The sequence below is a fragment of the Mesocricetus auratus genome, unplaced genomic scaffold (assembly GCF_017639785.1).
Source record: "Mesocricetus auratus isolate SY011 unplaced genomic scaffold, BCM_Maur_2.0 Super-Scaffold_100062, whole genome shotgun sequence".
Classification (NCBI taxonomy): Eukaryota; Metazoa; Chordata; class Mammalia; order Rodentia; family Cricetidae; genus Mesocricetus; species Mesocricetus auratus.
The window spans coordinates 2,020,268-2,038,629 of record NW_024429234.1 but is presented as its reverse complement, the minus strand read 5'-3'; the positions used below and the strand labels follow the sequence as shown (position 1 = coordinate 2,038,629).

At 50.6% G+C, this 18,362-nt stretch overlaps 2 protein-coding genes across 4 annotated transcripts in view; one reads left to right on the top strand and one right to left on the bottom strand.

Annotated features, from left to right (window-relative positions):
- The first annotated feature begins 1,607 nt into the window (after nt 1-1,607).
- Nucleotides 1,608-11,882, top strand: Plekhg4 (pleckstrin homology and RhoGEF domain containing G4). 3 transcript variants are annotated; one of them, XM_040736609.1, is made up of 23 exons: nt 1,608-1,798; nt 2,085-3,114; nt 3,395-4,068; nt 4,226-4,318; nt 4,392-4,515; nt 4,604-4,697; nt 4,789-4,863; nt 4,943-5,059; nt 5,200-5,298; nt 5,383-5,531; nt 5,675-5,813; nt 5,911-6,027; nt 7,240-7,422; nt 7,675-8,174; nt 8,243-8,489; nt 9,105-9,194; nt 9,277-9,498; nt 9,589-9,759; nt 9,838-10,015; nt 10,371-10,487; nt 10,612-10,848; nt 10,925-11,037; nt 11,217-11,882. In XM_040736609.1, exons 3-23 carry the CDS (start codon nt 3,603-3,605, stop codon nt 11,220-11,222), a joined length of 3,537 nt encoding a protein of 1,178 aa, XP_040592543.1. In that variant the 5' UTR covers nt 1,608-1,798; nt 2,085-3,114; nt 3,395-3,602; the 3' UTR covers nt 11,223-11,882. The 3 variants fall into 3 exon arrangements, with proteins under 3 accessions (XP_040592543.1, XP_040592544.1, XP_021086425.1); XM_021230766.2 differs by lacking the exons at nt 1,608-1,798; nt 2,085-3,114 and adding an exon at nt 3,185-3,303; XM_040736610.1 differs by lacking the exon at nt 9,105-9,194 and having other exon boundaries at nt 1,608-3,114.
- The window catches only part of Kctd19 (potassium channel tetramerization domain containing 19), a 40,475-nt gene continuing 33,944 nt past the window's right edge, over nt 11,832-18,362 (bottom strand). The window contains exons 8-16 of the mRNA XM_040736611.1: nt 18,012-18,115; nt 17,445-17,587; nt 17,171-17,254; nt 16,776-16,890; nt 15,827-16,454; nt 14,251-14,442; nt 13,937-14,091; nt 13,497-13,598; nt 11,832-12,086 (exon numbers count right to left, since the gene is read on the bottom strand). Coding sequence (XP_040592545.1) covers nt 11,973-12,086; nt 13,497-13,598; nt 13,937-14,091; nt 14,251-14,442; nt 15,827-16,454; nt 16,776-16,890; nt 17,171-17,254; nt 17,445-17,587; nt 18,012-18,115 — 1,637 coding nt within the window. The 3' untranslated portion in view covers nt 11,832-11,972. The remainder of the gene's footprint in view (nt 12,087-13,496; nt 13,599-13,936; nt 14,092-14,250; nt 14,443-15,826; nt 16,455-16,775; nt 16,891-17,170; nt 17,255-17,444; nt 17,588-18,011; nt 18,116-18,362) is intronic.

Sequence of the window (18,362 nt, the reverse complement as noted above, 5' to 3'; positions counted from 1 at the left end):
ACTCCAAGAGTCTCGATTTAGCAGATCTCTGGAGGCCCAAAAAGCTAGTGAGCACAGCTTGGGAAGTGGGAAAAGCTGCCAAGCATTTGCTCTGTAGGAGCAAGCAAGTCAAGAGTTTGTCCACATTTGGCCACTTGACTGGACAAAATGACATGGGAAGTGTGGAGAGGACTGATGAATCCAGGCCGTGTGCTACCATGCTTAGCTCTAAAAAATATTCTGAGGATCAAACTCAGAGCCTTATGCTTGTAAGGCAAACACATTACCCACAGAGCTACCTCCCCAGCTTCCCTCCATCTAAAAAAAAAGACAGGACCTTGTTATGAAGCTCTGTCTTGCCTGGGACTTTTTTACTCTATGTAGACAGACTAGCCTTGAATTTGTGATCTTCCAGTATTTTTATCTCAAGTAGGTGAAGAGGCATGTACTGTAGCACCAAGCTAAAAGGAAGGATTTTGAGGATGATGAGGGCCTTCTAATTCAGAGAAGGTAGCATGAAACAAAAGGCTTAGTCAGCTGTGTTTCCACGAGTGGTCTGGGACCTAGGTAAAAATGATGCCTCTGGTGGCCTTGAATGCCATACCAAGGAGCCTGGGGTTATTTAGGTCAAAGATGAGAGGCGTCTGGAGAGTTTGAAGTTGTCTTTGCTGTTTACAGTCACTGAAGAAGGGTACACAGAATTTAAGGTATTATGGTACTGCTCCTGTATCCCCAAGCCTAACAAAGCCCAGAGGTCACTTTTTTCTTTTCTTTTACTTTTTTAAAAAATTGATCATGTGTCAAGAAAAGAGAGGCAGGAGAGGACTAGTGAAGGAGCAGGGGAGGGGCCTGTCCACATTTGACAGTCGTCAGTGGAAAAGGCCTCAGCAGCCAGCAGAACCAGAGATGGCTTCCATGAGTCACGGTTCAGACTTGCAAGCTCAGCCCACAATGCCTGCTGTGGTCAGCCACTCCAGGTTGGCTCTAGGCCTAGTCCCCCAGTGTCCCCCACTAGGTCAGTGTCTGTCCCTGTTTCTGTTGGTGTGCCGTGCAGCCCTCTGCCCCTTCTGCCTGGGTCTGTCTCTATCAGTGACTTTCCCTAACTCTGGTTTCCATATGACCCACAGATGGAGAGCTCAGGAGGGTAGGAGCATTGTAACTAGTCTTGGATACCCCTGAATGTTTGTTCTGTGCCAGGCTTGAAGTGCAGAGCTGGAGTATGAAAGTGGACAGCATACAGTCTGCTTACAGGGCACATTCTATGTGGAATGGAAAAGCCACAGCCTAGTCCTGCCTCTGTCTCAGCAGGAGTGCCTTCCCCCAACGGCCTGCTTGCGCTCTGTGGGCCCAGGTTAGCTAGGGCCTGTGGCTGATGCCTCTTATTTGTTTCTGTCACTGGGAGGGGGTATGTACCTGCCAGGAGGCCCATCCACCTCTTACAGCTCCTGGGGGCCTGGCTGGTGGGTGGGGGTGAGCTCAGAGTGCAGAGGGAGGAGAGGAGGGGGAGGCAATGACTCAGAGGGGGTGGCCTGGGATACGAATCAAGGACAGAAGCCAAGACTGGACCCAATGCTCCCAGAAACTAGAGGAAGGAGGGACAAAAGGCATGGCTGGGGGGTGGGGACCAGAGTAGGACAACTCCAAAGCCAGCCCTGCCTCTTTGCTCTTCAGAGTCTGCCTGACAATCTGAGATGGACAGGGGACCTGCCGGTGTTTCTACCATGGTTGCAGCTGATGCCTAGATGCATGAAGGATGCGCCTGTCTTAGAGCCAGGGACGGCATATCCAGTGTCCTCTCCTCCCAGGGACCAAGGCCATGGTGTGAGGCTAGGTGCCATTTTCGGGTCACAGAGCCAACCTTCTTACAATCGTCCCACAAATTCAAGAGTGCTAGGCCAGGCCCACTTACTCCAAAAGGACTTCAGACCCCAGAGCTGAGAGCAAGGGGGGATCTCCCAGCTTCCCGGGTGTCTTTCATGGGTTCGAGAACCCCTAGCTAAGGGTGAAGCAAGAAAGCTGGGCGGGAGCACAGACATCTGGCTCCTCAGGTCTTCCCTGGTCTATCTGACAATCCAGGAGAAAAGAATGGCGCTCTGGTTTTACAGGAGAGGAAGATGAGGAGTCAAGAGGACCCCACAAGAGGTGAGTGACGGAACCAGGTCCCATCTGGCCTCTGGCTCCAGGGCCCTGTCTTCCTCAGCACCACTTTTCTGTGAATAGGGAAAGAGAATTCAGGGGATTCAAGGAGGTGGAGGGTTGGGCCTCACGGATTTTGGCAGGCTTGGGTCCCCACCCAGTTCATTACCCCCTCTACATCCCTTCGGCCAGCAGCACCATCCAGTCACGAGAGCACAGTTTGTTTCTTGAAATTTTCTTTGTTTTTTATTAATTGAACCCGGGGGCTCATACAAGCCAGGCAAGGGCTCTACCACAGAGTTATACCCCACAACCCATCCAACCTGTTTTGTGGTGGGTAGACCTGAGTACCTGAAGGGGCCAGCTACAGTGGAGAGCTCCCTCCCACTCTCCATGAAGATATTCCACTAGCTGCCTGGGCTTAGGGAGTCTCTCTAGGGCCTCCCCTAAACCTGGCCCCACACGTCTTCCTTGAGTCAGATTTGGGGGCTGCGAGCGCTGAGCTGTCCTCATCTTGGAAAGGGAAACTGGGCAAGTATTCCCATGCCCCAGCAGAGGACTGGCGAGGAGCCTCGTCCTCCTCCCACAAGAGCGTCCTCTGCTGCGAGCCCGTCTTTCCTTCTAGCAGTGCTGAGGTTCACCCATCCTTAAAGACAGTTTCAGCTCTGGGGAGGTCAGGCAGTGGGCACAGTGGAGTGGCCCATAGGCGCTGCCACGATCCACTCACTGCAACCTCGAGGGAGGTCGCCTCAAGTCCCAGGCGCTGAGAACAAGAGTCCACCCCACCCGCGCCGGGGGTCAGGAGGCAGCACGGTCTACTCTCCTCTATCCTCCGGCTGTCTGAGCTCCTGCCTTCAGAACGGACGCTCTGAGCTGTGATTCGGTCCTCCCGTCCCTAGAGGGCGCCGCGTCCCCAGCGGCCTTACGGTCCCTTCCAGCCGCCAGAAGGTGGCGCCCTCGGATGCCAGGCGACCTCGCAGTACCGTCGTCGAGGCTGTGGTGCGTTTGTTCTTCGTTCGTTCGAGGGTGGCGTGGTCTCCCAGGCTTCACAGTTCCCCACCGCGTGTCCCGGGGATTGTGAGTGTGCAGGTGACCCTCCAGGGACCAGGAGCGCTGGTACAGGCGACTAGGCCACGGCTTAGCTGGGCGGGCTGACGCAAAGCGCGGCCTGCTAAGCCCCTTGTGAAGGTGTGTCCGAAGGTAGGGCCACCGGGTAGAGGCTCATGGGAGCATGACCTGGCCCTAGGCACCAAACAGACTCTGTGTCTTCCCTCCCCAGGCTGGACGACTTTAGCGGCACCGCTTCCTGGGACCTGGTACCCAGCCTAGGACTTCCTACGCCTAGTGCTTCCGGCTTGCCTGCCCTGCCCTCAGATTCTTGCTCCACCATTTTTAAACCAGTGCCTGGATGAGCTGAAGTCACCTTTCACATCAAGGCCTAACCCCTTACCCACGTGCCCAGAGCGGCCCACTCTTACCAGAGAGTGATGGAAGGGCCTCTTGAGGGTGCGGGTGTGTCCCCAGACTCCCAGGGCCCTGATGCAGACAGGTTTGTTGTGTGTAGTTTCAGGAACACCCGGAAGGAGAAGTCTGCTCACCAGATACAGGCCATGGACCCCAGACCTTCAACACCAGCAGTAGGGGCGACCCAAGGCAGAGGGCTACAGCGAGGTTCCTTGTCCAAGAAGCCTGAATCCCTTCCAGAGCAAAGGGCTGCAGATGGGTCAGGGGACTGCCAGGGGAGCATATTAGGAGGCCCCCCAGTCCAGTCAGAGGAGCCACCCTTCTCTGGAGTGGAAAACCTCTTGTGTCCCATGTCCTCTCACCTCAACCTGACACAGGGCGAGAATGACAGCCAAGAGGGAGGCTTGATAGGAGACTCAGAGCCAGGCACAGCACAGCCAGCAGGTGTTAGCCCTTTATCAGAGATGTCATCAAAGCTCCTGGAGGCAGGTAAGGGAGACTGGGAAATCTGGGAAGGGAATGGGGCTATCTGGAGATGGATATTGACATTTGGGAGGGCTTTGACCCTACTCAGACTGAAGCCCTTGTCCAGGGAGGTTCCTGGGAAATTGGCCCCATTCAGAACCAAGCCATTTCTCTTCTTAAGCTCCTAGTGGATCCAGCTTCCAGCCTGCTGACTGCCTCCTAGCTCAAGACCTCACCTGGGAGCTCCTGGCCAGTGGCATGGCTACCCTACCAGGTAGCTAGAAGGATGTAGGCGAGGTGGAGGAAGGGTGGCCTGACTGCCAGCATTCACTCTCTCCTCTCCACAGGGACCCGTGATGCGGAAGGCCGAGCAGTGCTGCTTCTGTGTGCCCACAGCCCAGCTTGGCTCCATCCCAAGTGCGATAGCCGTGAACTCCTGAATCTTTTGCTCTACCTGCGAGGCATTCCCAGGTTTGCGGGAGACGGTCACAGGGCTTAGCCTGAACCATGAGGTGCTGTGATCCATGAATCAGGTATTCAAACAAATCTCACCATTTAGGTGTGAAGTACAGGCTCTGGGTCTGACCATACTAGTTGATGCTCAAACTTGTTCCCCGCGCTCTTCTCTCATCTGGGGCCTCAGCCAGCTACAAGTAAGTAGAGGACTGTGACTCCCTTCATTCATTTTCTGTATAGTTCAGGGTTAGGGTCACTGTGGTAGAGCTGAAGTTGGGATCCTTGCAGGAAGCAGCCCCAGGATCTGTGCAACAAGTGCTGCTGGTTGGGAAGATGCCAGAGGAAATGCCTCCAGGACTTCAGGTACCGAGCCAGCTTGGCTGGGATGGAGGTGGGGGGTCTTTGTCCACATACTCCTGTAGCATACCTTCTCCTTCTGCAGTTCAAGCAGCTGCCCTCTCATCAGAGCCTACTGGCCCACATTCCTAATGTGGGGCTGCCTACTTCACTTGGAGGATGCCTGCCTTACAGCCACCAAGCCTGGCTGGATTTCCGGATGGTCAGTGCACCAGGCAGGGTTGGAAGGTTATGGTTATACAGGTAACCTGGACCTGTGGAGAAACTGGCTGCAGTGGTCTGGAACCCCGGAGGCTGGGAGCATCATCCCTGCACATTGTTCATGTTTTTGTCCACTCACAGCGTCTGGAAACCCTACAGCAGAATTGTCAGGAGACTTGTGCCCTGGTCCAGGGAGTCATTAACAATATGAAGGCTATGCAGCAGCCAATGGAGTCTGGGGTGAGTGTCACCCTCCTAATCTCCTTGAATGCGCCCCTGACTTCCTCTTCCTTAGTAACTGATGTCTGTTGCTCTCAATTACAGGAAGTTGGTCAGCTGCTACAGCAGGCACAGTCCCTCATGCAGCAGGTGTTAGATTCACCACAGTTGTCATGGTTACAAAGCCAGGGAAGCCTGGAGCTGGCATGGCTGAAGCAAGGGATGCCAGACGTGACCCTGAGCCCTGATTACAGGTAGGAATTAGCCCAACTACCAGACCTCACCCCAGCTCAGTTTCCTACATTTGTGTCAAGTACTCAGCTGGCTGGCTCAGCACATGATAGATCTGAGTCCCAGCATTTTAGAGTGGGGAAAGAGGATTGTATGCTTTTCACAGGTTTGCAGTAGACAAGGCTGATGAGCTGTATGGTCAAGTGGATGGACTGTTGCATCAGCTAACTCTGCAGAGCAACCAGCGAGTACAGGCCCTAGAGCTCCTTCAAACGCTGGAAGCCCAGGAGGATGGGCTGCGCCAGGTGGGAACTACTTATCCAGAGTGCGTCCTGCCCTTGGTCTTAGCTGTAACTCCCCCATAGCAGCTGCCGTTGCTCTCCCCTACTTGTGTCCTTCCAGATTGAAGTGTGGCTACAGGAGGTGGGCTGGCCGGGACTGGAGGAACCAGGGGAACCCTCTCTGGACACACTGCTCCAGGCTCAAGGTCCTTTTCAAGAGCTAGACCAGGTTGCCCAGGTAAGTTTGGTTCTGCAGGGACTGGGTTACCTTTCTCTCTTGGAGGTTACTTCAGGGGGATCAGTTGTAATCAAAGGTCCGTAGTCATATATGTGCGAACAAAGAACTCTGCGCAGAAGCAGCATGGGGGAGTCACTTGGGGTTAATTGGGGAAAAAAGAGGGGTGAAGAGACAATCAAGGCTGGAAAATAGTTCAAAAATCCCCGTGATAGAAAGCCAGGCGTGATGGTGCCTGCCTTTAGCACATGGGAAGCAGAGGCAGGAGGATGGCTGTCCCAGGACTACTTAGAGAGACCCTATCTCAAAACAGAAGAAGACAGTCTGTGGCAGGAAAGTGGGGGGAGGTGACATGAGGTGCCTCTAAAGATGTAGGAAATCCAGCTTGAGGCAACTGCAGTAGCCGTGGGGCACCTCTGTCTCTGGGCGTCTGGGGGATTAGAGTAGTTCTAGGACATTCCTTGGACACCTGAACGTGTGGATGCTCATGTTTCTGACATAAAATCCTGTAGTCTTTGCAGATAGCCAATAGATAGCCTTTCATACTTCTTAATAATTTCTTGACTAGCATATCATAGTGTAGATACTATATAAATAGTTGTTAGGTTATATGTTTGGAGAATAATTATAAAGAATCTTATTATATTCATATAGGTATAATTTTCTCTCAGATACTTTTAATGCAGTTACTTAAATCTATGAATGTGGAACCCACATTATGGATCCTGGAAAATATGGAAAGCCAACTGTAATATTTTATCTGACTAAGATGGGAGTAAAGATGAATTTGGAAGTCTGTAGGATTTGATAATCAACCGTATGAGAGAGTGAGAGGACCCAGGGAATCAGAGCATTTTGGTGGAAGGCCTTTATATGTCCAATTTTAGCTGTGATTTTGAAATAACTGTGAGGGAATGAGAAAGGACTCTGAGTTTTGGCCTGGAGCCTCATAGAGAGGGTCATCTGTTGGTCATGGGTGTGGATGTTATTTGGGGTTTGATCATATGAGATTGGAAGGAGAGAATGCACTGTCCTCAGGAGCCAGGTGAGGGAGAGCAGGAAGAACCTTAGAGAGAGCGCTGAGTACGGCTGCGGTGCAGACTCAGGTTGGGGAGGGGGCCTGGAGAAGTCTTTATGAGGGAGACGATGTATAGATGCCCAAGGAATGATCTAAGTCTGGGCTGCACCCCCAGCTGAGCACATCTGTCTCTCTAGGAACAGGTCAAGCAAGGGGAGAAGTTACTGCAGCCACTGGTTGGCTGGGAAACTGCTGAACTGGGGCCCCCTGGAAAGCGCTTTCTGACTCTGAGATCCCAGCTGACAGAATTTTCTAGAGCTTTGGCCCAGCGACGTCAACGGTTGGCAGATGCCGAGAAGCTGTTTCAGTTCTTTAAGCAGGTGGCTGAGGGGGTCTTATTCCTGGCTGTGTGGAGGTTGCCCAAGCTTCACCAGAGTCTGGGTGCACCCTGTGTGTTTGGCTTGCTTGTTCTCTTATCTTGCTTTCAGCCTTATCCCAAAATTCAACTTCTAGATTATAGCCTGGGTCCAGCCTTCCCAGGCCAGCCAGTGGGTGGGGCAGGGAGCACAGCAGAAGTCACTGCAGGCTTGCTGGGGTCCTGCTTTCATGGCTCTGTGTCCTTGGTGTTGCAGGCCACAACTTGGACTGAGGAGGGGCAGCGGGTACTGACCGAGCTGGAGCAGGAGCGCCCAGGGGTCGTACTGCAGCGGCTGCAGCTGCATTGGACCAGACATCCTGACCTACCCCCTGCCCACTTCAGGAAAATGTGGGCTCTTGCCACAGGCCTAGGTTCAGAAGACATCCGTCAGGAATGTCGCTGGGCCTGGGCACAGTGCCAGGACACCTGGCTGGCTCTGGATCAGAAGCTTGAGGCTGCACTGAAACCACCATCAACCAACAGCACAGCTACCTTGTGTGTCAGGCGGGCCCCTGCCACACCCACTGTTCCTCCACTGAGAAAGGCCTATAGCTTTGATCGGAATCTGGGGCAGCGTCTTGGTAATGCTGCCCATCATGGCCACTATGCAACAATTGCTACTGACTCTCACAGACCTGAGACTGGAGGTGTCTGGTCCAGGTCATCCCCATCTGTGCCCCTATCAGGCAACTCTGAATTCAGGAACCCCAACAGGTATGGGCAGAGGGTAGGGTAGGGAGGTTAGTAGAGGGTCTTGGGTTCTGACTCTACCTACCTCACAGGCTGCAGCTAGTATTGGCGGAGATGGTGGCCACAGAGCGTGAGTATGTCCGGGCCCTTGACTATACCATGCAGCACTACTTCCCTGAGCTAGATCGACCTGATGTGCCCCAGGGCCTCCGTGGCCAGCGTGCCCACCTGTTTGGCAACCTTGAAAAGCTTCGGGATTTCCACTATCATTTCTTCCTGCGTGAGCTAGAGGCTTGCACCCGGCACCCACCTCGAGTGGCTTATGCCTTCCTGCGCCATGTAAGTTCCATAAGCCCCATGAGCCCTAGAGTGCTTCTGGACACATACCTAGTGCCAGGCTCTGTGCCTCACTGAGTGCTGTGGGAAAGCAAACTGTTACCAGGGTACAGCTCTGAGTGACACCCACAGAAATACCTGCTTCTTAGGGTGTTTTCAGTTAAGTAGGAGAGATGTACAAATAAAAATCATTCTAGATTACACTTAGGATGGCAATAAACAGGAAAATTGCCTATGAATTACATTTGGGCAGGGTTCCCAGTGTAAAAGAGAGGATGTTTGAGTAGAGGTCAGAGGGGGAGCAGAGAGTGAGTTCCACCCCCAGAAAAGAGGATATCGTGAGCTTGGCTGAGTATAGTGAACAAACATTTCAGAACCTTGGGAGGGCAGAGCTGAATATGGAGGCAGAGCCTGGACTGCTCCTGCATAGCATTGAGATTCTTGCTAGATTATAATCATTCCACGTGGGATCTGCAGGGGTAGGAAGAAGCTCCTTGCCCTGAAGCCACTTACTGGCATCTTCGTCCTATTAAGCTAGGAGAGTGGTGTGGCCGAGGTGGGGGCTATCTTTTGGGAACCAATTCCCTGGTACCTGGGCTGAGCCATGTGTCCTTGTAGAGGGTGCAGTTTGGGATGTATGCACTCTACAGCAAGAATAAACCTCGTTCTGATGCCCTGATGAGCAGCTATGGTCACACCTTCTTCAAGGTAGGAGTCTGGGACTATAGGAAGAGCAGGAGATGGGTGGCATAGTCCAAAAGCACTTTGTGATTTCCCATTTATGTGGCAGGAGAAGCAGCAAGCACTGGGAGACCACCTGGATTTGGCTTCCTACCTACTAAAGCCCATCCAGCGCATGAGCAAATATGCCTTACTACTGCAGGAACTGGCAAGGGCCTGTGGGGGCCCCGCACAAGAGCTAGGTGCCCTTCAGGCAGCCCAGAGCCTTGTGCACTTCCAGCTCAGACATGGCAATGACCTGCTAGCCATGGATGCCATCCACGGCTGTGATGTGAGTCATCCCAGGTCATGTGGGGAAGCACCTGGGATATAGAAGAAGGGGTGGGAGTGTTTAGACATCTACTGGGCTTCAACTTTGCAGGTTAACCTCAAGGAGCAGGGGCAGTTGGTGCGACAGGATGAGTTCACAGTGCGGGCTGGACGCCACAAGTCCTGTCGTCGTGTTTTTCTCTTTGAGGAACTGTTGCTCTTCAGCAAGCCTCGTCGTGGACCTGCAGGTGTTGACATATTTACCTACAAGCGTTCCTTCAAAGTAAGTCCACATGACCCCGACCTCTGCCTCTAGTCCCCCATCTATGCCTCACCAAGCTCCTTTCCCCTGACCATGTAGATGGCGGACCTTGGCCTCACTGAATGCTGTGGGGAGAGCAAACTGCGCTTTGAGATCTGGTTCCGTCGTCGAAAGGCCAGGGACTTGTTTGTGCTGCAGGCCTCCAGTGTGGCCACCAAACAAGCCTGGACAGCTGATATCTCCCGCCTGCTCTGGAGGCAGGCTGTCCACAACAAGGGTAAGTCCTTGTTCAAGCCTAAAGATTATATGTCTGCCTATGAGCCTGAGAAGAGTTTAGGGTCCTTACTCTTTGGGGAGAGAGTAAGGGATATCTAGGGACTTGGAAAAGGTTGGCAAGGGAGAGCAAGAGGTGCAGCAGCAGCAGACAGTGCAGGGAAAGAACCTCTGAGTATCAGAGGTCTTATGCCCTAAAAGGACATTATGGTAGCTTTCCCAGGGGTGGTTGAGAACAGAGAGTCTGGCACCAGGAAGGATCATGGCATTGGATGGTTAATTTCTGGGACAAGGATATATAAGAAAAACTCATTAGATACAGCTCAGGGTGCCTCACTTATGCCTTATTCTCTACTCAGAGGTGCGTATGGCTGAGATGGCATCTATGGGCGTGGGGAACAAGGCCTTCTGGGACATCGCCCCCAGCAAAGAAGCTATCAGTGACCGCAACATCAACTATGTCCTAAAGAGACGAGGTAGTGGGCATCCCACGGGGGCTGGGAGTGAGGAGGCAATGTGGCCTATTGTCACTCCTGGCCTGTGCTTCCCTGGCTACCTCGGGCCAGACTGGGCTCTGATCTGCCCCTCTTTCTTACACAGATGTTCGCTCTAGGGCCTCCATTGCTGTGGCACCATTTGACTATGACAACCCCTATCTGGGTGCCTTGGGCTCCCTTCCTGGAGACCGTGATTCTTGTTCTGTTCTGGGGTCTCTCAATCTGCACCTGTACAGAGATCCAGCTCTTCTGGGTGTTCACTGGTCCCTGTATCCACCCAACTTCCCAGAGGAAGCAGCACTGGAAGCTGAGGCGGAGATGGGCAGCCAGCCCTCTTTAAGTATGTGTGGGCTTAGAGGTAGGAGGCATAGCTTGGGTCTGGCCTCCCCTGCTGACAACCCAATCCTCTTCTCTAGCTCCTGAGGACTCGGAGGTCTCATCCCAGTGCCCATCAGCCAGCTCTAGTGGTTCTGACAGCAGCTGTGTGTCAGGGCAGACCCTGGGCAGAGGCCTTGAGGACTTGTCATGTGTGAGTGCCATTTTTTGCCTTATGATCACCAGTCCCTCTCTAACCTACCCTGGGCTATAGCTGCCTTTTCTTTAGGGGAGCTGGAAATGGGTGGGTCAGAGCCACTCCCCAAAGGAATGGCTCTACTAGTTCTCTAGAACCAGATAATCTAAGCATTCATGCTTGACTTGACACCATAGGTTTGAGTCCGGCTTGAAGATGAACAGTAGATACAACAGCCAGAACTCCAAGGAATACCATACCTCTGAATCTACTATGACAGTGCATAGCTGGCTCCTGGGCCATCCCCCTTCCCACCCCTCATACCCAATATGAATGGCCTTGTTGATTATCCTCTCTGATGTCTGTAACCACCAACTGACTGACCTAGGGCCTTTTCCAAGGGTATCTGGCTACAAAGCCTAGATAAGCACCTTGATCCCAAGCTCCTGGGATCCTTCTCCTATCCCCTCCAGCTATCAGCAAATTGTAAGTTAAGGATGGGATGGGGTAGAAGTTGAGTATTCCCAAACTCTAGGCTAGTGGAGTATTATGGAGCTCTCAGAAGTCATGAGGGACACAAGTGGGTTCCCAGCAGGTGCTCCTCAACCCTTGAACTTAATGCTGATTTCTAGCCCAATGTAGCTACCTTATTCTTGAATTCCTTGGCTCCTCATCTCCAACGTCTGGTTTTTTGCGCCAGGTTGGTCATTTTGACTTGATGCTTTTTGTGCCACTTTCAGTTAGACTCATCTACTGGTTTCACTGGTCACTGACACTCAAGTCTTCTCAGAGAAGGAGTCTAGACATCTGTCTTGTGATTTACTCTTTTATTTGTTTATAATAAAAAAGTAGAGTGATTTGTACCATTGACTGAGTATGTACATTCTGGATTTCCACAGTTAAAACGATCCTTGGGTAAGTGGTGGTTTGTAGGATCAACATCTCTGGGTACTCTAGCCCTCTTGTAAATACTTGCCCAGTACTGAGTAAGAGACAGACCTAGACAGTCCCCTCTGGATGAGCAGGTCCACGCAGCGGCCATATTTTCTGGCGAAAGGTAGTGTGAGCTGCAAGGAAAGACCTATTTTATCCCCGATTTCTAGGCCAGCTACCTCTTCTAGCTCTGTGGGGGCATGATGGGGGGGCTCCCTCATCTGGGTAGAGAAAACCTCATTATAGGGGACCTTTGGTACTCTGGGGCTCAGTTCCACCCTAAAGCGTCTCACAGGGCTCTGGCTACCAGAGAACTGACCAAGAGAACTGACCACAATGACAGTAAAAAATGTGCTTCCTGATGCTTGTGTCCTCTTTCTAGCCGTAGATGCCGACTTTAACCTTTATAAATAACATACAAGCTAGAGAGCTACTGGTAATTGGGCAGTCATGTGTTTAAGGTGAATGTCATTATCATTATGTACTTGGTTACAAAAAGCCAGGTTACTGAGAATTTGCTAAATCTTTCATTCTTATAATGCTGAAATTATTCTACAGAATCAGAAAAGAAATAAAAACTAAAATCTTGATTGGTCTACAAAATGAGTTCAAGCCCTAGTTGACAGTGTAGCTAAACTGTGTCTCAAGCTATGAAAAGGAGGCAGCTGGAATATGAGTACTTGTCTGGGTTTAGTGACCTGTAGCAAAAACAAAATAAATGGGGGCAGAAGGTTCCTCAAACCTTGGCCATTCTTTTGCCCTTTTGTTTTCTTTCTTTAAATGTTTTTTTGTCAAGCATGGTAATGTAGGCCTTTGGTCCCAGCACTGGGAGGAAGAGGCAGGCTGTTTCTGTGAGTTTAAGGTCAGCCTGACCTACATAGTGAGCTTTAGGACAACCAGGGATATGCATAGGAAAATCTGTCTCAGCCCTCTTGCAAAACCCCATAAATGCTTTTAGAAAATGCTTTAGGGTTTGGGAGGATTGCTCTGCAGTTAAGAGCACTTGTTACACTAGCAGAGAACTGAGGTTTGGTTCACAACATCTACATCCAATTGTAACTCTAGCTTCCAAGGGTCCAACGCCCTCTTCTGGCCTCTGAGGGTACTGCATGCACATTTGCACAAACATTCATACAGGCAAAACACTCATAACATAAAATAAAAATAAATCCTAAAAAAATCTGTAGAGGAGCTTAAGTATAAAAAATGGTGATATCATAGCGAAGTAGAGGAACTAGCTATTACTGACTGTAAAAGCCTAATTCCATGTCCATGTGCTTGAGTTAATATGTACTTTCAAAGTTGGCCAGGGTTGTTGGTGGTGAAGGCATAGTTGGTGTCATTAGAGGAAAACTATAAAAACAGGCTTCCTAAATGTTGCTTTTTTGACTAGTCTTGATTGGTTAATTTTAGCCATCTACCTCCATGGAACCAGAGAACACTTACTTAGCTGGTTAGCTTTCTAGATGACAGTACTGGCCTGGCAGCAACAATATCCATATTCCCAGAGTTGCCATTCCCTATGTGGGACAGATAGACCTCACCTCTACCCAGCTGTACAGATGTTCCTGAGTGTGTCGGTCATCCTTGAAGCCAGTGATGGCCAGCAAATCCACCACAAACTGTTTGGGGCTGATGTTCAGCGTCTACCAAGAGAGTCTACAGTCAGGTAGGGCCATGGCTAGCTCCCAGCTTCTGCATTCTTATCTCTGTCTTTCCAGCTACTCTTTTGTCCCTGGCTTCTTCCCCTCATCCTCGTGCCTTTTTGTTTAGTTTTCAAGACAGGGTTTCTCTGTGTAACAGCCCTAGCTATCCTGGAACTTGCTCTGTAGACTAGACTGGCCTCGAAATCATGGAGATCCGCCTGGGATTAAAGGCGTGTGCCCCCACCTCCTGGCTCATCCTCTTGTCTTATACTACTTATTGCAAGGGCAAGGGGATACGTGGTGAAGAAACAGAGTGCCCCAAGGCCTGTCATACATACCCATAGCCGGTAGGCCAGGGACACCACCTTGGCTGTGATAGCTTTGGGGTCCTTTTGCCTGATGGAATCCAGGATGATGTCAGTCAGGAAGCGGTGACATTTCTGGGCATAAAACATCTCCTCCCAGGACAAAGAGAAACTCAAGAAAATCACTTCTGTGAAGGAGAAAGAGTAGATATGGCTAAAGCTGCCCATAGTGGAGGCCTTAGAGACAGCCACAGGCCAGGGAGAAGTGTAGAGCACTTAAGTTTGGGGTGTGGCCTCTGCACTTTCACAAGCAGAGTACAGGGCCAGGCATGGCTCCGAAGCCTCACCTCGAGGTTGGGGGCTGGCTGTGAGTGGTGTATGCTTGATATTATCCATCTGTGTGGTGTAGATGATGCTGTCTTCAAAGAACATGCAATAGCCATCACTGCCCACCACAGGGGGGTGAGTCACTTTGAGGATAGCCCCTGGGTTGTCTATCCCATTAACATTAGGCAGAGGCTGCTCAGGGGCAGGGTTTTCTGTGAAAACAATAGAAGGGGTTTTTCTTAGGCTTAAGAACCTAGGCTTGAAATCCAAGCAGAGAGGAGTCTTCTGGTGACAATCAATGCATTCATTCACTCAGAACTTCAGAAGTCTCTTACCTTTTGGAAGTGGTACCCTGACTTGACTGCTTCATTGCCCTGGTTTTGTGGTAAACCCAATCCTAAATTTCAGAACTCTAAGAAACCTCAAGTTAAGACTAGTATCCTCATGGGAGACCTGCCCTTTCCTAAACAGGATGGAGTAAATAGCATAGAGTAGGAGTGAATTGGTGAGTGGAGGGGGAGGAAGTAGGAGGAGAGGAGGGAGGGGGAAACTGCAGCCAGGATGTAAAATAAAAATAAGTAAATAAATAAAAGGCCAGTATCAAATATGCCCAGTAAAAGCCCAGAGGAAGACTTTGAAGCTATGAAAACTAAAAAGTGTTGAGACCTTTCTGGGCAGACCTTTCATGTTTCTCTATTCTGGAAGAATAGGATGTGTTACCTCAAAGGTTTACAAGCAAACTTCAGAGTCACAGAATCCACAAAGGGCCCAGGTTACTAGAAGGGAAGGTGGTAAGAGTACCAGAGTACCATAGGAGGGAGTTCTGGAGATGGAAGGAATAATCTAACATGGACCTTTCAGCAAACTCCCCTGGGTTTTCTCCTCACCGCTGGTTACAAACTGTCTTAAGCTCAGTCCCCACAGGCCTTCCTGGAGGGGCCTTAGCATCTCACTATCACGTGTGCTCTTCCCAGAGGTCTATTTTCTTTTGTTCACCCACTTCAATAAGGACCCTTCCAGCTGCCATAGCCAACCGAGATACCTGGCCTCTTGGCACCTCTGTCTTCCTGCTTTCCTCTACTGCTAAGCCTCCTCCTTTCCTTAGTCTGGAATGCACCCATGCTGCTGACACTTTGTCTCCTGTGACCACACTTCCTCTGTCCCTGAGCAAGCTTCAGATCATGCGTGCCCCCTTTAAAAAATCCTTAGGACTGTCCATCCCAACTAAGGTCAGAACAGAGCACCACATTCTGAGCTTAGCCCACAAGACCTAGCCTGATGTCTCCTGTCTTTGGTGCCATTTCTACAGCTTGTGCACTGGAATCCAGGCTTCCAGCTAAAGCAGTGCCCTGGGCTTCCATGAACACCCTAAATGTTCTCTCCCTGCTGGCTCCCCAGTGACTGGCCTCTTGTGTTCCTATTTCCTGGGTTCTCCTTTCACAGAATGCTCATCACCTCACCTTCTCTGGCCACTCATTTCTGCATGTGCTGCCGGGCATCAATGACTAGGAGGCACTAACTCTTTCTGTGGTCTGAACCTGGAAATTCGCTATCTATTGAAAATGAGACTTGGGTCAAAGGTGGGGCAGGACTCACCTCTCTCCTTGGGCCTCTGCTTGCCCCAGTCCTTTAGGGTGACAGCTCTTTTTGTGGGAAAGTATGGCTTAAAGGTTGGCTCTGGACCCTTGTCTTTCGCTCCAACTCCAGGCCCAGTCTGGGGACCAGTGTCCTTCTCCGAGGTTATGGAATGAGCTTTCCAGGAAGCTGAGGTACCAGGTTGGCAAGCAGCCTCACTACCTGAGGGGACATGCAGGGTAGCGTCCTCCAAAGAGCTGCTCCGGGAGGCGGTCATTGGCTGGAATTCCCATTGTTTACAGTTGACCATGTCCCATTCCCTTACCAAAGATATCAGTTTTTGCATGGGGGTGACAGGAGGGTCTTTGGCATCAGATTTCTGTGTAAGGTTTATAGTGGTGCACTTCTTCTTGGGAGGACTCTCAGAGTGACCTCCCCAGTGCCTGGGGTTGGCACATAAGCCAGAACAGTGTGAGTATGTGCTGGGATTGCCTCCCCTCTTGGCATTTCTGCATAGGGAGACCTGAATAGTGCGAGTATACTGTTCAGCCTCTTCCATCTGGCTGGATCTGGTCAGGTTCCCTTTGGCCTTGTTCCATGGAGTCCTGTCACTGCAATCTTGGAAGTCCACAGGCATGCAGGTTGTGGTCTGGGGAGGGAGAGGCACAGTAGCTATGGGCCTGTTGTACATTATCAAAGTCTCTCAAAAGCCTAATGAGCTGGGCTTTAAGATAACCTGTTCACCCAGAACAATCTTATCCCCTGAGATGGATCACTATTTACATTTACTCGGTCTGTGAGAGAGTGGTACCAGCCCAGGAAACTTTTATATTCCCAAAGGAGAGATTATCATCCCAGGTAACAAGTGGCTATCACACTTCTATGCCTCCTAAAGGTTCACAAATCAGTTCTTGAGCCCTGTGGTGGTGATGTTTGAGAACAGCACCAACCAAAGAGAACTGGGACTTACTTCCTTGGCATCTCTACTGAACTCAACCATTGACCCTGCCCCTTCTGTCACCACGTGCAGCTTCCTAATAGGAAAAGCTTCCTCATTTTCAGATTCTTTTTCCTGAGTCCATGACCTATAGAGATCAAGAAGGATTGGTTAGTAAGAGGAAGCTTCGATCAGCCCATCAGCTAATTGGCCAGGCCTGTCCATTGTCTGGGAATTAGTAATTATAGACAGTGGGGGAAAAGGGGACCTTTAAAGGGTTTTACATAGGGCACTGACTGATACTGTGCCCATTTCACCAACCTCCTCCCCAGCTTTGAGGAGAGGAAGTCGCACTGACAGTGAGAACATTCCTAAGGAATTTGTAGAGGTCTAGGCTAAACATAGGACCCAGAGTGCACCTTGCTTACTTGTATGCCTCACACTGTGCAAGGGCTTCCGAGAGGGCTGGAATGTGATATTCCTCCACCTCCTGGCAGAAGAGAGGCCACTCCCTGCAAATGACAAGGAGATGGTAGGCTTGGAGGCAGGGAGACATGAGCCCCTAAAGAAGCTGCCTTGAGCAATAATGCCTATGTTGAAAATAATAGAACCTCCTCCAAAAGGCTACAACCGAGGGTTCTCTTTGCTGCAGAGAGTGTCAGCCTTAGTGGTCTCACAATCTTATTCCATGGGTTTGCTTACTTAAATTCTGATGGTAAAAACAGTTTTCCAAGTCTCAGGAAGTTGAGAATGTGTCGGAACATTTGGCCATCACCATGGATGAGCAAGGTCTGTCCGTAGGTGATCCAGTATACTCTCTGGGTGTTGGATAGCAGTTCTGGATACTAGAGGATAGGGTTAGACATCAGAATCAGTCCCAAGGTCTTGGATTTTAGAAAGGAGCAGATTTTGGGATTTCCATACCCTATATTGGCCATAGGGATACAAAGTGGAGAGAATCTAGAGAGAAGCACATTGCCTCTGCTTCAACTTCTGGTAGTTCCCCTACCCACTTCTGGCCTTTGGAACTCAACCCTACCTCCTTCTTGGTACAGGTCCCTGAGAACAAGCCTCTTCTCTACCCACATTCCTGAAGCCTCCCAAACATGCTACTCATCACATTTCTACCCACAGAGCATTCCTAGCAAGGAAGCTGGGGAAAGTTTCTTATGCTAAGCAGTACTGGAGGCTGTGTGAAGATCATGTGACAAGTCCAAAAGATATTCAGGTGGGAAGCCAAATTGGGAGAGCAGCTGGGTCTAGCAATACCTTCATCAGGGTCTGCAGGGTGGTTGCATACCAGTGGCTTCCAACATAAAGCTTGATGATCTGTTGGGGTGAATATATAGTGATCCCTGCTGTCCACTCTTCATCTATGGAAATCAATGAGATGGAATACATCATATGCCCAGAAGGAAAACTAGTGAGGCACTTTGGTCAATAGTGTTTGCATGGTAAGACTCCATACTCTGAAAACTCATATTGTCTTGCCTATCTGAAAAACAAAAACCCTGGACACAAACCTCTGCTGCTCACATGCTTCCAGGACAGTGTGATTGACTTGGAATGGCAGCTCTGAGAGTCAGCTGCTGTCTTGGGTGAGGAGGGAATCCCTCTGGC

Coding starts and splice junctions, on each gene's coding strand:
- Plekhg4 (XM_040736609.1), top strand. CDS start 3,603: ATGGAAGGGCCTCTTGAGGGTGCGGGTGTGTCCCCAGACTCCCAGGGC. Junction 5,060..5,199: donor CCTGGCTGGATTTCCGGATG/GTCAGTGCACCA, acceptor GTCCACTCACAG/CGTCTGGAAACCCTACAGCA. Junction 8,175..8,242: donor GAATTCAGGAACCCCAACAG/GTATGGGCAGAG, acceptor CCTACCTCACAG/GCTGCAGCTAGTATTGGCGG.